The sequence below is a fragment of the Diadema antillarum genome, unplaced genomic scaffold (assembly GCF_040938485.1).
Source record: "Diadema antillarum isolate AM-2024a unplaced genomic scaffold, OU_Dant_1.0 scf00000017, whole genome shotgun sequence".
NCBI classification, from domain to species: Eukaryota; Metazoa; Echinodermata; class Echinoidea; order Diadematoida; family Diadematidae; genus Diadema; species Diadema antillarum.
Window position 1 is genome coordinate 1446882 of NW_027270906.1, and position 15114 is coordinate 1461995.

At 39.0% G+C, this 15114-nt stretch overlaps 1 protein-coding gene across 1 annotated transcript in view; it reads left to right on the forward strand.

Annotated features, from left to right (window-relative positions):
- The window catches only part of LOC139727140 (exportin-6-like), a 51855-nt gene extending 38545 nt beyond the window's left edge, over window positions 1-13310 (forward strand). The window contains exons 16-25 of the mRNA XM_071638123.1: window positions 7-153; window positions 1725-1917; window positions 2944-3099; window positions 3757-3871; window positions 5089-5148; window positions 7296-7407; window positions 7884-8045; window positions 8929-9027; window positions 10308-10538; window positions 11809-13310. Coding sequence (XP_071494224.1) covers window positions 7-153; window positions 1725-1917; window positions 2944-3099; window positions 3757-3871; window positions 5089-5148; window positions 7296-7407; window positions 7884-8045; window positions 8929-9027; window positions 10308-10538; window positions 11809-11910 — 1377 coding nt within the window. The 3' untranslated portion in view covers window positions 11911-13310. The remainder of the gene's footprint in view (window positions 1-6; window positions 154-1724; window positions 1918-2943; window positions 3100-3756; window positions 3872-5088; window positions 5149-7295; window positions 7408-7883; window positions 8046-8928; window positions 9028-10307; window positions 10539-11808) is intronic.
- The last annotated feature ends 1804 nt before the right edge of the window (window positions 13311-15114 follow it).

Consider the following 15114-nt stretch of genomic DNA (forward strand, 5'->3'; position numbering starts at 1 on the left):
CCTCAGATCCCGTGTAAGATCATCCTGTCCTCGGCACATCTCTTCCTGTCGGTGGCCAGCACGGTACGACCCACATTCCTCCTAGAAATGCCCGCCATTCAGAAGCTCTTCAACGATGTCAGTGGAGGGTCACTATCGGGTCTCCAGACAGAGGTAAGAGACAATTAGGCAGGTGGATATAGGTTTGTTTCGACTGTTTTCTTTTTGAATGTTCTCTGAAGTAGCTTGATTGAGAGGGCTTGCAGCCTTTCTTTCATGTCTGCCTTAATGGCAAGTACCAGTAATTTAGCTTGATTTTATTTTATTTTCTTTGTGCCAGTACCAGTTTAGTGGTACCGATGATGGTGTAAAACAAAGTTTGTTGAAATGAAAGGAAAACAAAAGTGAGCTGACTTCACAAGCTCGCAGATGGTCATAATTGAGCATCACTTAGAACAGCTCACTGCTGCTACTGCAGTACAAGCTTTGGCAACACATACTAGGGTACTTGATAACTGGTCTGCTTTATGACAGCAAATTCACTCAGGCTACAAGATTAGCAAATGTGAAGAAAACTACAAATTGCATACCAGTAGCAATAGTACCCCTGCAAAGTAACCTACCTTGAATTTAAAGATGCAAAAATTATGTTTTATGTAACAAGTGAAACACTCATTTACTTTCGTGCTAATTTCATGCTGTGCGAAATGAGTTAAAACCTCCACCCTGCAAAAATTCCACTTGAGCAACATCTCAGCAGTGACAATTTTCAATTTCAATTTCAATTTATTTTCGTATTTCTCGATGGAAAATACATGGTATATAACAAAATATAATACAGAATGTCCAGCTTGGATATATACATGAAGAAATAGGAATACAAAAGTAATACATAACGGTCGATGTGTCATTTTCAATCAAAGTAAAAGATGCGAAGAGAAATACGATGGAACCTACTAAAAAGCAAAGCTTGTTGAGTGTAGGTCCCAACAAAAGCCTAGTAAGGGGAACAGGATGAGGAGCACGGGTACAATTAAGACCAAAAGTAATGATAAACAAAAGAGAATGACTATTACTCGGGGCTCAGAAGATTCTTCTCACATGCATTTATGTGTGTGATAAAATGAGAACAAGTAACCACATGCTGCACACTATAGCAGTTGCTCTCATAGCAATTTAGACATGGGAGTGATAATGACGTGAATACTTAAGTACTATTAGGGTTTAAACATTCCGGCTTCCATAGACACGGGGACATATTTAAAAAATGGAGAACATGAATCAATTGCAATTCCTATATGTGATATACCAGCCAGCTGCAATGATGCATAAAAGAAAGGAAAGAAAGAAAGGAGGGGAAACTATGCGACACGACCATGGTCTTACTAGAAGTGGAAAGGAAAAACACCGATGGGAAGGAATTTGAGAGAGCATGCAACTAAAATGTATATGCATGAGTCTGTTCACATGGCAACAACCGAGTAGTATAACAGAGCAGCCATCAGCATAATAAAAAGGAATTTTAGTGCACTTGTGTGTTGTAGCTATTCAATACATGCTGTCTGAGTTTACGCTTAAAGGATGATAATGACAAGCAGCTTTTAACCTCTGTTGGGTGACAAGGTATGAAACATGTCTGAAGGTGAAGATTGACTTTTTTCCAGAATAAAATTGCATATTATGGAAGAAACATCTCTGCTTTTACATAAATCACATGATTTGATTACATAATATGTTTGTGTCAGGTCCAACTGCTGGTGTGCAGAGGGCTGTCAAATATCCTCACCCTGCCCTGGGCCAACGTGCCCGAGAGTGAGCAGCAGTGGCCGGTCCGCTCAGAGCACCACTCTCAGTTCATTGGGAGGCTGACCCAGGAGTTCAGGGAGCTCAAGGGGGGTGTCAATGAGCTGAGAACCAACAAGGCGTTACAGGACAGAGGTGAGGCAGAAATCCTCCCTTCATTCGATATTCCTTCATTTTCAAAGCTCTCTTCTGCTGAATGTCCTTTGACCCTTTCTGTGCCAAAAGTGTTAATACTTCTTTTTCAAACTTTCATTTCACCTTGTTTCTGAATCCTTACAGATATTTGGAATAATTGTCAATATATAGGGATTTTGCAGTTCTCCTGAGATTCTTTATGTGTCACTAATCCTGTAGGCCTATGGCACTCCTACCAAGTGAGAGTGTCTAATTTTCATTGTCTGACTTTTTTTTTCACATGAAAAATGAGGGACCAGTTCAGTATCTTGGCAAGTTTTGATTCTTTCACCCACCACTCTATCAAACTGAATTAGCAAAGTCATCCATTATCTATCAAGGTCCCTACTTCCGGAATAATTGACCGAATGGTCTGAAAAATTCCAAGTCGTTGCAGTAAGTTAAAAGTAATTTCAGACACACTTTCTTTAGATAACAACCTAGTTAACTCTGCCAGTGCTTCATTCTCTTCCTTGTCTACTCCTTATTGTCTGTATGCTAGTTGCATTTTATATACTTTTGTGCCTGGTCTACATTGTGAGAGTCTTGGTTTTCACTTCAGGGCCTTATCCCATTCAGCCTAATACGTGTAGTGTAAAATTAGAAACATTCGCGGCACGAAATTCTTTTTTTAATTGGAACCGATGGCCCTTTTTCACAGCATGAAGCTTTTACAAATTGCCTTGAATATTCGTGATAGTGTACAGCATTGTACTGGCATTCACTGCATCATGTAGACAGAAACTTTCCTCTGCATTTTACTTTTCCATATCTTGGCTCCTCCAAAATTTATGGAAGTTTCATGCATGCAAATATTTTTGGCTTTACAGTGGACTTTTATTGGTCCCCGCAATGAATGAGGTTACATTACGACTCAGAACTGTTTTTTTTTTTTAATGTGGAAATAAATGATTTGATCAAGTGCAGCACTTCATGCAGGATGGAATTAATCATGTCTTGTTATTTGCTCTCATTTGGTCGACCCAGCCAAGCCGGTCATAAGGAAGACTCTACAGGTCCTGTCTGACCAGGTGGAGTCGATAGCAGGAGAGATATCCAAGACCAAGCAGCTGTGTTACCACTCAGTCAGAGATTGTATCGAGGTCACCCTCTCTCTCTTCCCTCTCTACATCCACCAGCCAGGTGAGATTGGGCCTCGCACCAAGGTCATCCCAAAACTGAAAGCCCTGATTAGGTTCAGTAGATTGTGAACAGTCATTATGAACAAAAATGTTTGAAATTTACTGTATAAAATTGACTACGCATATTCCTTGCATAATATGTGAAATCCACTTTTTTTCAGGATTGTTGAAGTACTGTTTGTTTTTTTCTGGTACTGCTTTTTGTATTTCTAGATGTCTCCCAATAACTTTAACTCAAGAAAGTGCTGGGAGTATTATGATATTAACTAATCCTATTATGGCTGAGCCAGCACTGTGCCTTTTCAGTAAATATGACCGTGTCCATTGTAGTTGGAAATAAAAATATTGTGATCAATAGAAAATAATTTGACACACATCAATGCTGTTGCAATGGTGACACAGCTCACATTGAAGGAGGGTAACATTCATTTACATATGCAACTTTTCTTGTAGTATTCCAGAAAATAGCCAAGTAGTAAAGGAGAGGAAGACAATTTGATGGCAAAAGAATAGATAGCTCTCACTTCAGGTTTTGTGCATTTTTTTTTTGTCATTCTCTTATCACCATGTCACTTCTTTGATTTTTTTTTAAATTGTTAAATGGAGATTTAGATAGGCCCATATTTTACACTTTTCTTCAAACTTTTCTCCTCTCTAGATGTTGTGGACGACATGATGAGCTTTTTCCTAGCCTTGTTTCAAGGACTGAGAGTTCAGATGGGAATTCCCACGATACAGCACACAATGTCCATGTTCATCGACCTCTTCACAAGGTAAATTGTGGTTTTAGTGATTTATGTCATATGTGGACCGTGCATCACAAAATGAACAAAAAGTCACACACTAATTTTGTGTGAGGACTGATTAATGGTGAAATGGGTCAACCTAGCCAATCTTGACTTTTTCGTATTTTCTGAAAGAGCAAGTCTTCTTCTAAATTATGCTAAAATTGGGGATCATAAAACGAACAGGAAAATGTGTTTTTTAGCAGTTTATCTCGAACACTTTTTTTTAAAAATTAGAATAGTATGATTAGGTGTGTCTGTAGAGTCCCCTTTTTATTTCTTAAAAACACTGTACACACTCTTCACTTTAAACTCACAACTTTATAAAGGATGATGCTACTGCTTTGAAAGTTGGCATTAATCATGGGCAGAATGTGTTAGCAAAGCATTCTTAATTTCAGTGTGATCTGATAGTCCCTTCATTATTGTTACTCCGGTGGTTTACATCCTGTTTTTTGAACCATTCATCGCACAGCTAGCACAGCTTGATAAAGATGAAGCACTTGAGTAGACTTTGTGTTTACAGAGCCTCTTTTCTCAGTTAACTCTTTACCTGAGTTTGTGCTTTCCTCCCAATATTTAGTTAAGTTTGGAGAGTCCATTTGACTTGAGTTATACATCATTTAAAGCTTAAAGTGTGATCTATGAGAATATGCTCTTAACTAAAATTCCATGTCTGGCGACTTTTTGTTCGTTTTGTGATACAGGGTCACATATTTCCATTGGAAAATGGAAAAATCCCTGTCAAAGAAGCAAACGAGAAAAATCAACAGTTCAATGATCGTAATAGAGTTGCGATGATTTTGAATACCTGATATCCTTTTCTTATCATTTTGCCATTTGAAAGAGAGGCAGTTATTCTATTTTGCAGGCCCTTGAAACATGAATGCAATACTTAATGTTTCTTTTTGATCTTTCCAAAAATAGAGATTGTCATGTAAAATGTTATGAAAGGAAATTATCATGGCCCTTGCATGGACACACAATGTGAATTGTCTTCTAATAAACATAGACTTGCTGACTTTCTTGCTGTAAATGAAAATTAATGTTTTTATGTCACCTGAACATATAGAATAGGAATTGTGTTCTAAGTAATGCATACAAAATTACTGACTCTCTCTTTCTTTGATGAAAATGATGAGTAGTTTATGTAAATGGATGGATTTCCTTTGAATGATATCAGTAATCTTCTTTTATCCCTACAGAGAACAACTGGCAGAAACCATCACACACGAGAGTTCATCAGGAATCAGTGTGGTAGAGAAGTAAGTTGAACACTTGTTTCATCATCTCCATGTTTAACCGTCAAAGATGAGTCCCACGAATAGTCGGGCAGGTGTCTATGGGAAATACGTGTTACAGCAAAATCAGTCCATCCTCAACGGGTTAACGTTAAATGCTTTCAGTGAATGAACATTTTGAATAGCTTGATTAGAATCTGTCTCACTGTTTTCATTAGAATTTACAGTGAGGGTAGTTAGTTCCATTGAAGATCTGTGACCATCAAATACAATTAGCCTATTTCTTTTAGCCTGTACGTGCTTAATTGGTGCAGCATGCTTTTTACCCTCAAAATGGTATTCAATTTCACTTTGACATGCTTGTGATACTGTAGAAATGGAAATTTTGGTGCAATTTATTTATTTATTTTGTATGCCTCCGCCACGAAGTGGTGCCGGAGGCATTATGTTTTTGGGTTGTCCGTCCGTCCGTCCTTCCGTCCGTCCTTCCGTCCATCCGTCCGTAATGAATTTTGTGGACAGCGTAACTAAAAAACCTTTTGAGGTATCCTAATGAAACTTGGCATGTATGTGTATTAGGGGGTGAAGTTGTGCCTATCAACTTTGGGTGCACATGTTCAAGGTCAAAGGTCAAGGTCAAATACATAAAATTTCACCATTTCCACCATATCTATGCAATGCCTGAAGATATTTTCTTGAAACTTATTGTATACATATATTACCTAATTAAGATTCTCTGGTGAAAGTTTTGGGTCATGAGGTCAAAGGTCAAAAGGTCAAGTAAAAATATCAAAACTTCACTTTTTTCTCCGTATCTTGGAAATTGTTCAAGGTATCTTCATGGAACATAGCATATATGTACATGTACAGACTGGCAGTGATTATCTAGAAAATTTAGGGTTCATGGGGTCAAAGGTCAGGGGTCAGAGGTCAAGGGCAACACTTAAAAATTTTACTATTTTCCTTATATTTATGCAATGCCAGCAGGATTTTTTTTTTAACACTTGGTGTATGCATGTAAACCTAATAGAGATTCTCTGGAAACGTTCTTTTTTTTTCTTTTCTTTTTTGCCTCAAAGGTCAAAAGGTCAAAGATCAAGGGAAAGTGCTGAACTAACTTTTGCCTTCATATCTCGGAAGTGGCTCAAGTTATCTTGAAACTTACTACATATTTATGCATGTTCTGCCTGACAGTTATTATCCTGTGAATTTTAGGGTCAAAGGCCAGATGAAAATGGTAACAATGTACTTTTCAATACAGAAATTGCACTTTTTCTCCATACTTTAAAAATTACTCAATGCATAAACTTATGAATGGGTCAAAGTCAAGTTAAAGTCCTTAAATCCCCAAATACATGCTCTCCTCTTCATCCAATTAAACCTAGGTCAAGGAAGGTGAACATTCAACACATTTGTGACAAACTTGTCATTTCAATATTTTGCCAATTTTGTGAAAATGTAATCACACATTGACCACATGTACTATGGACCTATTAGGAGAATCATGCATTATGGTGGAGGCATACCAGTCGCCATAGCGACATTTCTAGTTATTTATTTTTATTTTTTTGCCGGCATGGGTAAGATGAAATGGATGGTCACTTTCAAACAGCACAATGCTGCCACAACATTTAAAGGGCTTTAGCAGCACATACTACGGTGAAAGGCAACAGATCTTGGTTGAAAAAAATTTGAATATTTTATAATTTTTTGTGCTAGTTTCATGTCACATGAAATGTGCAAACATTTTCCTACTGCAGTTTTCCTACTATTGCAGTAGTTTCATAAATTGTATCTATTAATCATTGATTTTTTGAAGTGTAATCTGTGATACTTTTGCATGTTTGACAAGGCATGAGCTTCACCTACATTAACTCACTGCATCCTACTTAAAGCAATTACTCATAGACTTTACATACACTTCAACTGGATCTCAGAAACAGTGGCTTACTTTCTCTAGAAGGTCTCTGCAGGAGAAATCATCTTATTTCTGCAACGTCTTGCTTGTATTGTTACATAAAGAAGCATTCCATCGTGGCTGTATCACATGAAAGTCTTTTCACTGATTATCTGTTCTCTCCTCTATGTCTGTCTACCTATCTGTCCATCCATCTGTCTGTCTATCTGTCTACCTGTCTGTCTGTCTTGTCTGTCTGTCTGTCTATGTCCAGGTTTCTTCAGATCCTAGAGATCATTGTTCAGGAGCCTGGATCAGCTTTCAAGACGTTTCTGCCCAGCATCATCTCCATATGCATGGAGCACATCTACCCCATTATCGCCGAGGTATGTCATTATCAGCTGTCTCTTATGATAAACACTCACCCTATGGATTATGGATTGAACGACCAAAGCATCTTGAAAAGGGATGGGTGTCACACCACGTAGGAGTCGCATACACTGAATGGGCATCAAACAATTTTTTTTTTTTTTTTTTTTTTAGAACAGCAGTACTGGTATTGGTATATGATTGCACATTGACAGACAACCTTATTTGAAAATGAATAGAAACATTGAGCCAGTGTAGCATTTGGGGATAAACAGTGATGGATATTCATCCTGCATGAGATTGAACACCTTCCAAATGTGCAACCAATAGCGGAGGCAGGCTTACTCTTCTGTTAATATCCACAATACATTTGCCTACTTCATCTTTGGCTTTGTGAGATGTTTGTCTCAAGATGGTTAGACATAAAATGTTTCAATAGTGTATTTTATAGAGTTTTGATTGCTAAGTGTAATGTTTTTATTTCACCCCATAGAGGGCATCACCTGACATCAAGCCCGCCCTCTACAAGCTGCTGTTTGAAATGCTACAGAGCAAATGGCGGTACTTCTTCAACACATCAATCCTGGCCAGCATGCTTGGGGCGCCCCCAACTGACAATGTGGAGCACGAACAGCAATTTATTACCATCATGCAGGTGAGTGGGGCGACTTCAAAGAATACATGTAACATAGGGTTTGTAGGATACACATGATTAGCCTGTTGAGGACGGGCTGATTTTGCAAAACACTTATTTCCCATAGACACTTGCCTGATTATACTCGGGACTCGTCCTCAATGGGTTAAAGACTTGGTATTGTGGGAATTCATGGGTCATGCAATTCATTCGCTCCCCTCCGGGATACATAAGAATACCACAAATAGCACCGGTCAGGGAATATGTGCATCGAAGCGTACACTCATCGGGGGATGGTCAACTCCAGTGGAGATTCTGCGACTGTGTTTGTATGTATACATACATAGAGATTAGCGATAAAGCTGTATACAATTCATTATGGAGATTCTCTAATATATCCAAACCGGGTCAGCCTTCCCACTCCAAATATCCCATGCTATGGGGTTTTAGTAGTACAAATTGTTTTATAAAATGGCACAAATATTTTTTCGTTGCTTGCATTCAACTTTCATCCAACTAAAGATAGCTAATGCATACTTGCCAACTAATAAGATTTTATCAGATTCAGTAAGATTTTTTACATTAAAAATAGCAAAATCAGATTTTCTATCAGAGAAATAAGATTTAAAAAAAAATGTAGATATACCTTTCATGTGTATTTTCTGAAGATTTGACTGAAAGTAAGATTTTTAACTTCAGTTTGCATATAAAATAAGATTTTTGCAATCCACGAGTAAGATATTTCATCTTGAAATGTTGGCAGGTATGCTAATGTGAGAGAATTTTTCATTCTGTTTCACTCCATTTTGCTTGTATTGCCCTGTCTCTTTATATATCTCTCCCTCACTTGCCATGTTTGTCCAGCTATCCGTCTATTTCTTGTCTGTTTGTCCTCCTCCCACAGGCGTTTGGACAGTCCTTCCTCCAGCCTGACATCTCAGTCTTTAGACAAAACCTGGAGGCCCTGGAAATTCTCAATGCCAAGCTCAAGCTCTACCAGAAGGTGAGCCAGATTACCCTCGCTATATCCTTGGGTCACAGTGATCATGGATTTGCATCCAAGCTTTGTTGGCATCTACGACCCATTGACAAATAAACAATGCATTTCTGAATTGAGAGAAGAATCGCCTGTCTGTGTAATGCGATTAAATTGTAATTGATAAGAAAAAAAAGAAGTGTACTCAGCATCTTCCAAGTTTTGGGCCTTTACTCACAAGCATAGTTTAAATCTAATCCATGGTTTACCTTGGTCCATAGATGGTAAACAAGTATAAAATGGATGTTTAAAGCATAAGACGACCATTATATTTGTGCCTTGCATGTGAGCACATCCACACGTGTTTATCACTGGATGTCTGTTTGGACACGGGACATGTAACACGCCACAATTGAAATTTGCATAATCCATGGACTCGATTTTCACTAGCTTTGTGACTTCCAGCCATAATGTTTGACAAATTGCTACTCCATTTATCATTGGTGTTCTGAGTTTGCAAGGGGGGTTTCCTTTATATAGAAATATAATAAAAAAGACAGAATTCCTTTTTTTTGCGTTATTTGGTCATATAATCACGGGGACAGTATTATCTTGAAGACCTGCTTCCACTTCTTGGTTGGCACCCAGCATTTAAATGTATTAAAACATAAAGATGTTGGATCTGATGTCCAACTTACTTTTCCACATCACTGAAATTTTTTCTTTCATATTATGAATCGTATACCTACATAGATAGACTTAATCCTTTTAGTGCCAGGGACTTATGGCAGTGTGTACAGTGCTATGGGTTGTGTTGTGCCAACCGACACTCAAAGCACACAAAGGCCCGAATTCACGAAGGTGGTACAAATGAAACCATGGACAAAAACCATGGAGCGCCAAGTGTCGCACGGAATATTTCGTTACGGAATTGGTCATTTCGTCGAGAAAATGACCGTTTCGTTAACGAAATTGTCATTTCATGGACGAATCGTTCATTTAGTAACAAGATGTTGTCATTTCGTTACAAGATAATCATTTCATTGACCAAATGACTGATTTCGTAACGAAATATTCCATGCGACACTTGGCGCTCCATGGTTTTTGTCCATGGTTTAAACCATGGTTTCATTTGTACCACCTTCGTCAATTCGGGCCAAAGGGTTAACAGAGGAGAGGGAAGGGTATGGGGTAAGTACCCAAGGGGTAATTGCCTTAGACCCCATAGGACAAATATCAGTCCCCAGTTTCTTTACTGTTCCATCTAACTCCCAGTGCTTTGCTTTGTCTGTATTTTTCTCCCACAGAAAATCTTCAAGACCCTGATGCTGTCGCCGTTCATGAACGTCCTGCTGCAGGCCCTGATCCACAAGTCACATGACCTCCTCCAGGAGGAAACCATGGTGACGGTGTACAACATGGCGTCCGTCGACTTCGACAACTTCTTCCGCGTCTTCCTGCCAGAGTTTCTGTCCAGCACGGAGGGCCTGGACGCCAACCAGAAGACCATTCTCAAAACCAACTTCAGCATTGCAGAAGTGAGTGGGGGGACAATACTGGTTGATTTGAACTCTTGAGATTGCACTTTTGTCAAAATCTGTCTGTTGACCCACCTAGGCCATGGCAGTGAGTTGATGATATTTTCATATTTTCCCATAGTAGTCTCTTTTTTTGTGTGAAAATCTTTCATGCAGCATTGCAAAAGGTGCAAATTCTTTCCTTAAATCACTGCCCAAGTATTCACATAGGGTCTTGCCTATTGTACCATATTAAAGCCACAAGGGCAAAGTAGTCAGTTTCCAGTTTTACAGAAAACCAAGATTTGCAACCATTTTTAATAAGAATACTGGTATCTCTGTGGTTAGGTCATGCTCTCTTCTCTTTATCATTATTTCTTGGGGTTTTTTTTTGTTTTTTTTTAAAAAATCAGATTTCCAATCCACTACTGTGAATGGCTTTCACATTTTGTGATTTGCTGAGAATGATTTAACCCTAACTAGGCCGGGCTATTTGGGGGGGGGGGTGCCTCCCAGGCCTCCCCTCCAGATCTCGGCCGTCGACTGCGCGATCGCGACGAAAATTGGCACACACATTGCCTATGACGTAATCTAAAGTACCATCAAGTTAATTTAAAAAAAAAATTATCATTTATGCTAAATTATGCTAATTTATGCATAATGATGCTTGAAATCACTTAATAAACCTGAAAACAGGCACATTTTTTGTGTAAATATTCTTTTTAGTGTCCTAAGCAAATGTAAGAGAAAAAAAATTGTGCCATCGGATTTAAGTATTTTATTGTTTTTTAAATTTCTTATGTATTTCGTTGTTTTTTCGACTTTATGGTTTTCATTGTTTTTTTGATGAGATTTGTCAGTGACATTGTTCCGAACAAAAAAAAAATGTTACTAATTGATTTTAATCAATAATACTCTAAAATAATCGTGCTTTTATGAAATTTGCCTGTGAGCACAGTTTGCATTGCAATTGTACACAAATTCACGTTTTTTAGCAATTTTTGGTCTGACATACATGTACATATTTATGCGCAACTTCGGAACCGCGCGCCCAGGCATCGCAAATTTTGTGTCAAGATGCGGGAGACTCGAAAGAAAAAAGTCATGAAACATCGCGGCGATAGCTTTTCGCGATAGCGATACATCGCGTGGAACTTTGGGGGGGGGGGGCCTCGGAGGGCCCCCCTCCCCCGGCCTAGTTAAGGTTAAAAGAAAATCATTATCATTTCCATAGTTTGCATCACTACACACGCAATTGCATTGACTTCACTTTTGTTCAATTCATTTTCAGGACCTGCCATCATTCAGTCAAAACATGCAGCGGTTTGTCAGCGATCTCCGCTACTACAGGTTGTGCAACTCGGCCCTCCCTGCAGGGTCCGTCAAACTATGACGCAGGAGCCATCGGGGGGAGGTGATGGCTCAAGTTTTGCAGAGTAGGGCATGAGTTGCCTCCTTCCCCAGAGCTGCAAAAACAAAAAGCGGTAGACTCAGATAGCTTCTGTGCTTGAACCTTCGCGCCGAAGCCACGCCAGGTGCGTATGTAAGAGTGCACATGAATGCACATGACTGTCAAGTGGAAAGCTGATTGCCAAACAACACTTCCCCACCTTTTGCCATTTCAATTTTACCTGATTTTCTGAGCGACGTAGAAGTCAAAACAGGAACACCTTCTTTTGACCGTGCAGGACAGTTGCCATTTATGTCAAAAATTCACCAGGAATCAAAGGGTCTCTTTTTCTTGTCTTGTTTTTGCTTTGGATTGTGAAGGTTGAAACAAAGCACCTGAGGAGCATCATATGTGTTAGCAGAGATGGAAGCACCATTGCTGTAGGTAGAGAAGAGACTTTAATATATCACTAATGCTGCATAGAGAGACATATGAATGTGCTCTCTATCTAAAATAGAGATCCTTGTATTGTGGTGATGGATGATGAGAGACTGGGGACTGTCAGTGTTTGTGTCTGCCCAGCAACATGTATATGGCAGTGCTCCATAGCCCACTGACAAACGAGGCAATAATGATGTGGATTCCAGATTGGCGCCCATCTCCCACTGAGTAATGTACAAGTAAATCCCATCCGTGAGGGCATTAGTAAGAATTACCCACACAAGATACCTTTGGAACAGTCCAGCTATCATCTCTAGTGTTTCAAAGGTACAGAGTGTGGGTAATGATACTAATGCCCTGACAAAATGATGTGTGTTGTTTGCTTTATAAAATGATGAAGCAGATCCTCATATAATAAAATTTCGCTGCACACCAGACATTTTCGCGAGTAAACTACCAAGAAAATGACACATTTTATGTAGACCTACTATGCATCCTGACAACTGGTCATTATACTTTGGTAATGATCGGTCATAAACAAAATTATGTTTTAGGCAAAATAAATGCCTAGTCATGTGCATGCTGTCAAGCAATCATTTGATTAGGATCTGCTTCATCATTCCATAATGATCTTTTGTCGTCTGTGGGATGTGGGATGCTAGGAAATACTATTGGTGTGTCTGAACCTAATTTGTACCATTACGAGAGCAATGTAGTCTTCTAGGCTGTACTTAATAGTACTTTTTTTGGTGTGAATGATGAGCCAATATACCAAAAGGAGAGACGTATGTGCTGCTGATTGTTCACTTAAACTGTTTCTTCTACAATTCTCTGAGAACCGTCAATGCCCCCAAACAAGACTCTTTTTGCCCATCCCCAAAGAAAGGAAAGCTTTGAAATCTGCCTGTGCAAAAGCAGTCAAGCGAATAGAGCGTGCACTGGGCTTGCAAAATAAACATTGATTTAGGCCACAAATCCAGATGCTCTCATGTACATTTTCGGAAGCTGGTACATGTATACACGGTTCCTGTCTCAGAGTTGACAAGGCCTGAAGTGGCCTGAAGTGGAGGCAGCCCTAGGTTAGCCCAAGTTCTGTGCAACTGATCTTACACATGCGAAAAAGTGGATAGAACTATCTTAAACATGCAAAAAAGAGGTCATTGACAGCAGGTGAAGTTAGTTTTCATGTTTAGTTGATTATTCTGTCAAGCATGGTTGGTTTTGGCTGTTACATGTCACCACCCACAAATGGCCAGCCACAGAGTCATCCACACCTTGGGGCAGCATTAATGTGGACACCATGGCAACCATTGTTTTTCCAGGAGAGGTGTTGTGTATGTCATCCAGATGCATATGAAGCATTCCATGTCTGGTTTATGAGATGTGTGGTCAGAATGAGTAAGATGCGCCACTTTCTGTTCTTCTGTTTTAGACAGATGATGAAAAAATATACATAACATTGTCCCTCTACAATTGGTCCAATATGCATTTTATAATTATGCATCTTGATGTTGTCGAAGCATGCAGTATTGCACAATACATTGACAGTTGGGTGAGGTCTTTTGAATGAAAGTATGACTGTTGGTGTAACCACTGATCCCTGTATGAAGTGGCAAGGGTAGATAGTGGTTTTTACTTGATTTATGCCAAGGAAATTTTAAAGAAACTGATGTCTTCCAGAGTTGTGGATAGCAGAACGTATGTCATATCCTTTATTTTTTTATGCCTCGGTCCCAAATTAGTACTGAGGAGGTATTGTGTTTCATTAATTGAAATTTAGTTTTTGTTTTAATGCCATCGATGAGTAATATACAGAAATCTTTACTGTTTCTGCTACTTGTCATAAGACTAGTGCAGAATGTATCAAAGGTATCAAAGTGTACTGGATTTGTGTATGTAATACAAACTCTCCATTTTGAAATGGTGGTAGATTGTGAATGCTCGTCGAGTTCATGATGCTTGGAATATTGTATCAAACTTTGAGGTAGGGATACCAGTTTATGCATAAACATAAAATCTCTTACCACAGGTATGTTCTGAACTTACTATGCCTACTATCTCGTGTCATATTGGTAATATACTGCATTCGATTTCATATCATCCGCTTGTGTGTAACCTGAAGGCCATAGTCATGTATCTGTTCTGTGTTTGATAACGAGCTTATTCAGTAACTTTCACTGCGCTCCAACAGATATTGGTTGTACACAAATATATGACCTTCATGGTATCCGACCCTGCGGGGTCTACCGTATATGCCATATATATTGTAGTAGTTTAGTATTTACAGATCAACTGATATCGAGGTCCTGTAATATCTTCCTTTCAACTGATATTCACAAAATTTTCGTGCCGAAGGGTGGACAATCCCAAGTTTTGCTAGCCTAAAAGGAATCCGTGATAGAAGCTTTTCGTTCAGTTGCTCTCATTTTCGAGCATGCAAGTAACCAGGCAAGAAAATGTCTTACAGTTCTTGATAAGGAAACTACTACACCTGCAAAAATATTTGGCATATACAGTATTTGGTTGCATATGGCACAGGTGGATACACATTTCCATAAGTACATCACATTTTACAGGTAGAATCGACAATATTACCATACTGTCTGTAAAGAAAACATAAAGAAGAACTCACTGGCCAAAAAGAGAAAAGAAAATTGCCCATGTGATGAAGTTAAAGGGCAGCAATACTGGAGTATCTATAGTGTTGGTGGCAGAGTTGCAGAAGTTTTAGCCTCTGTTTAGGGAGGTGATAGAGGAGGAAAAGAA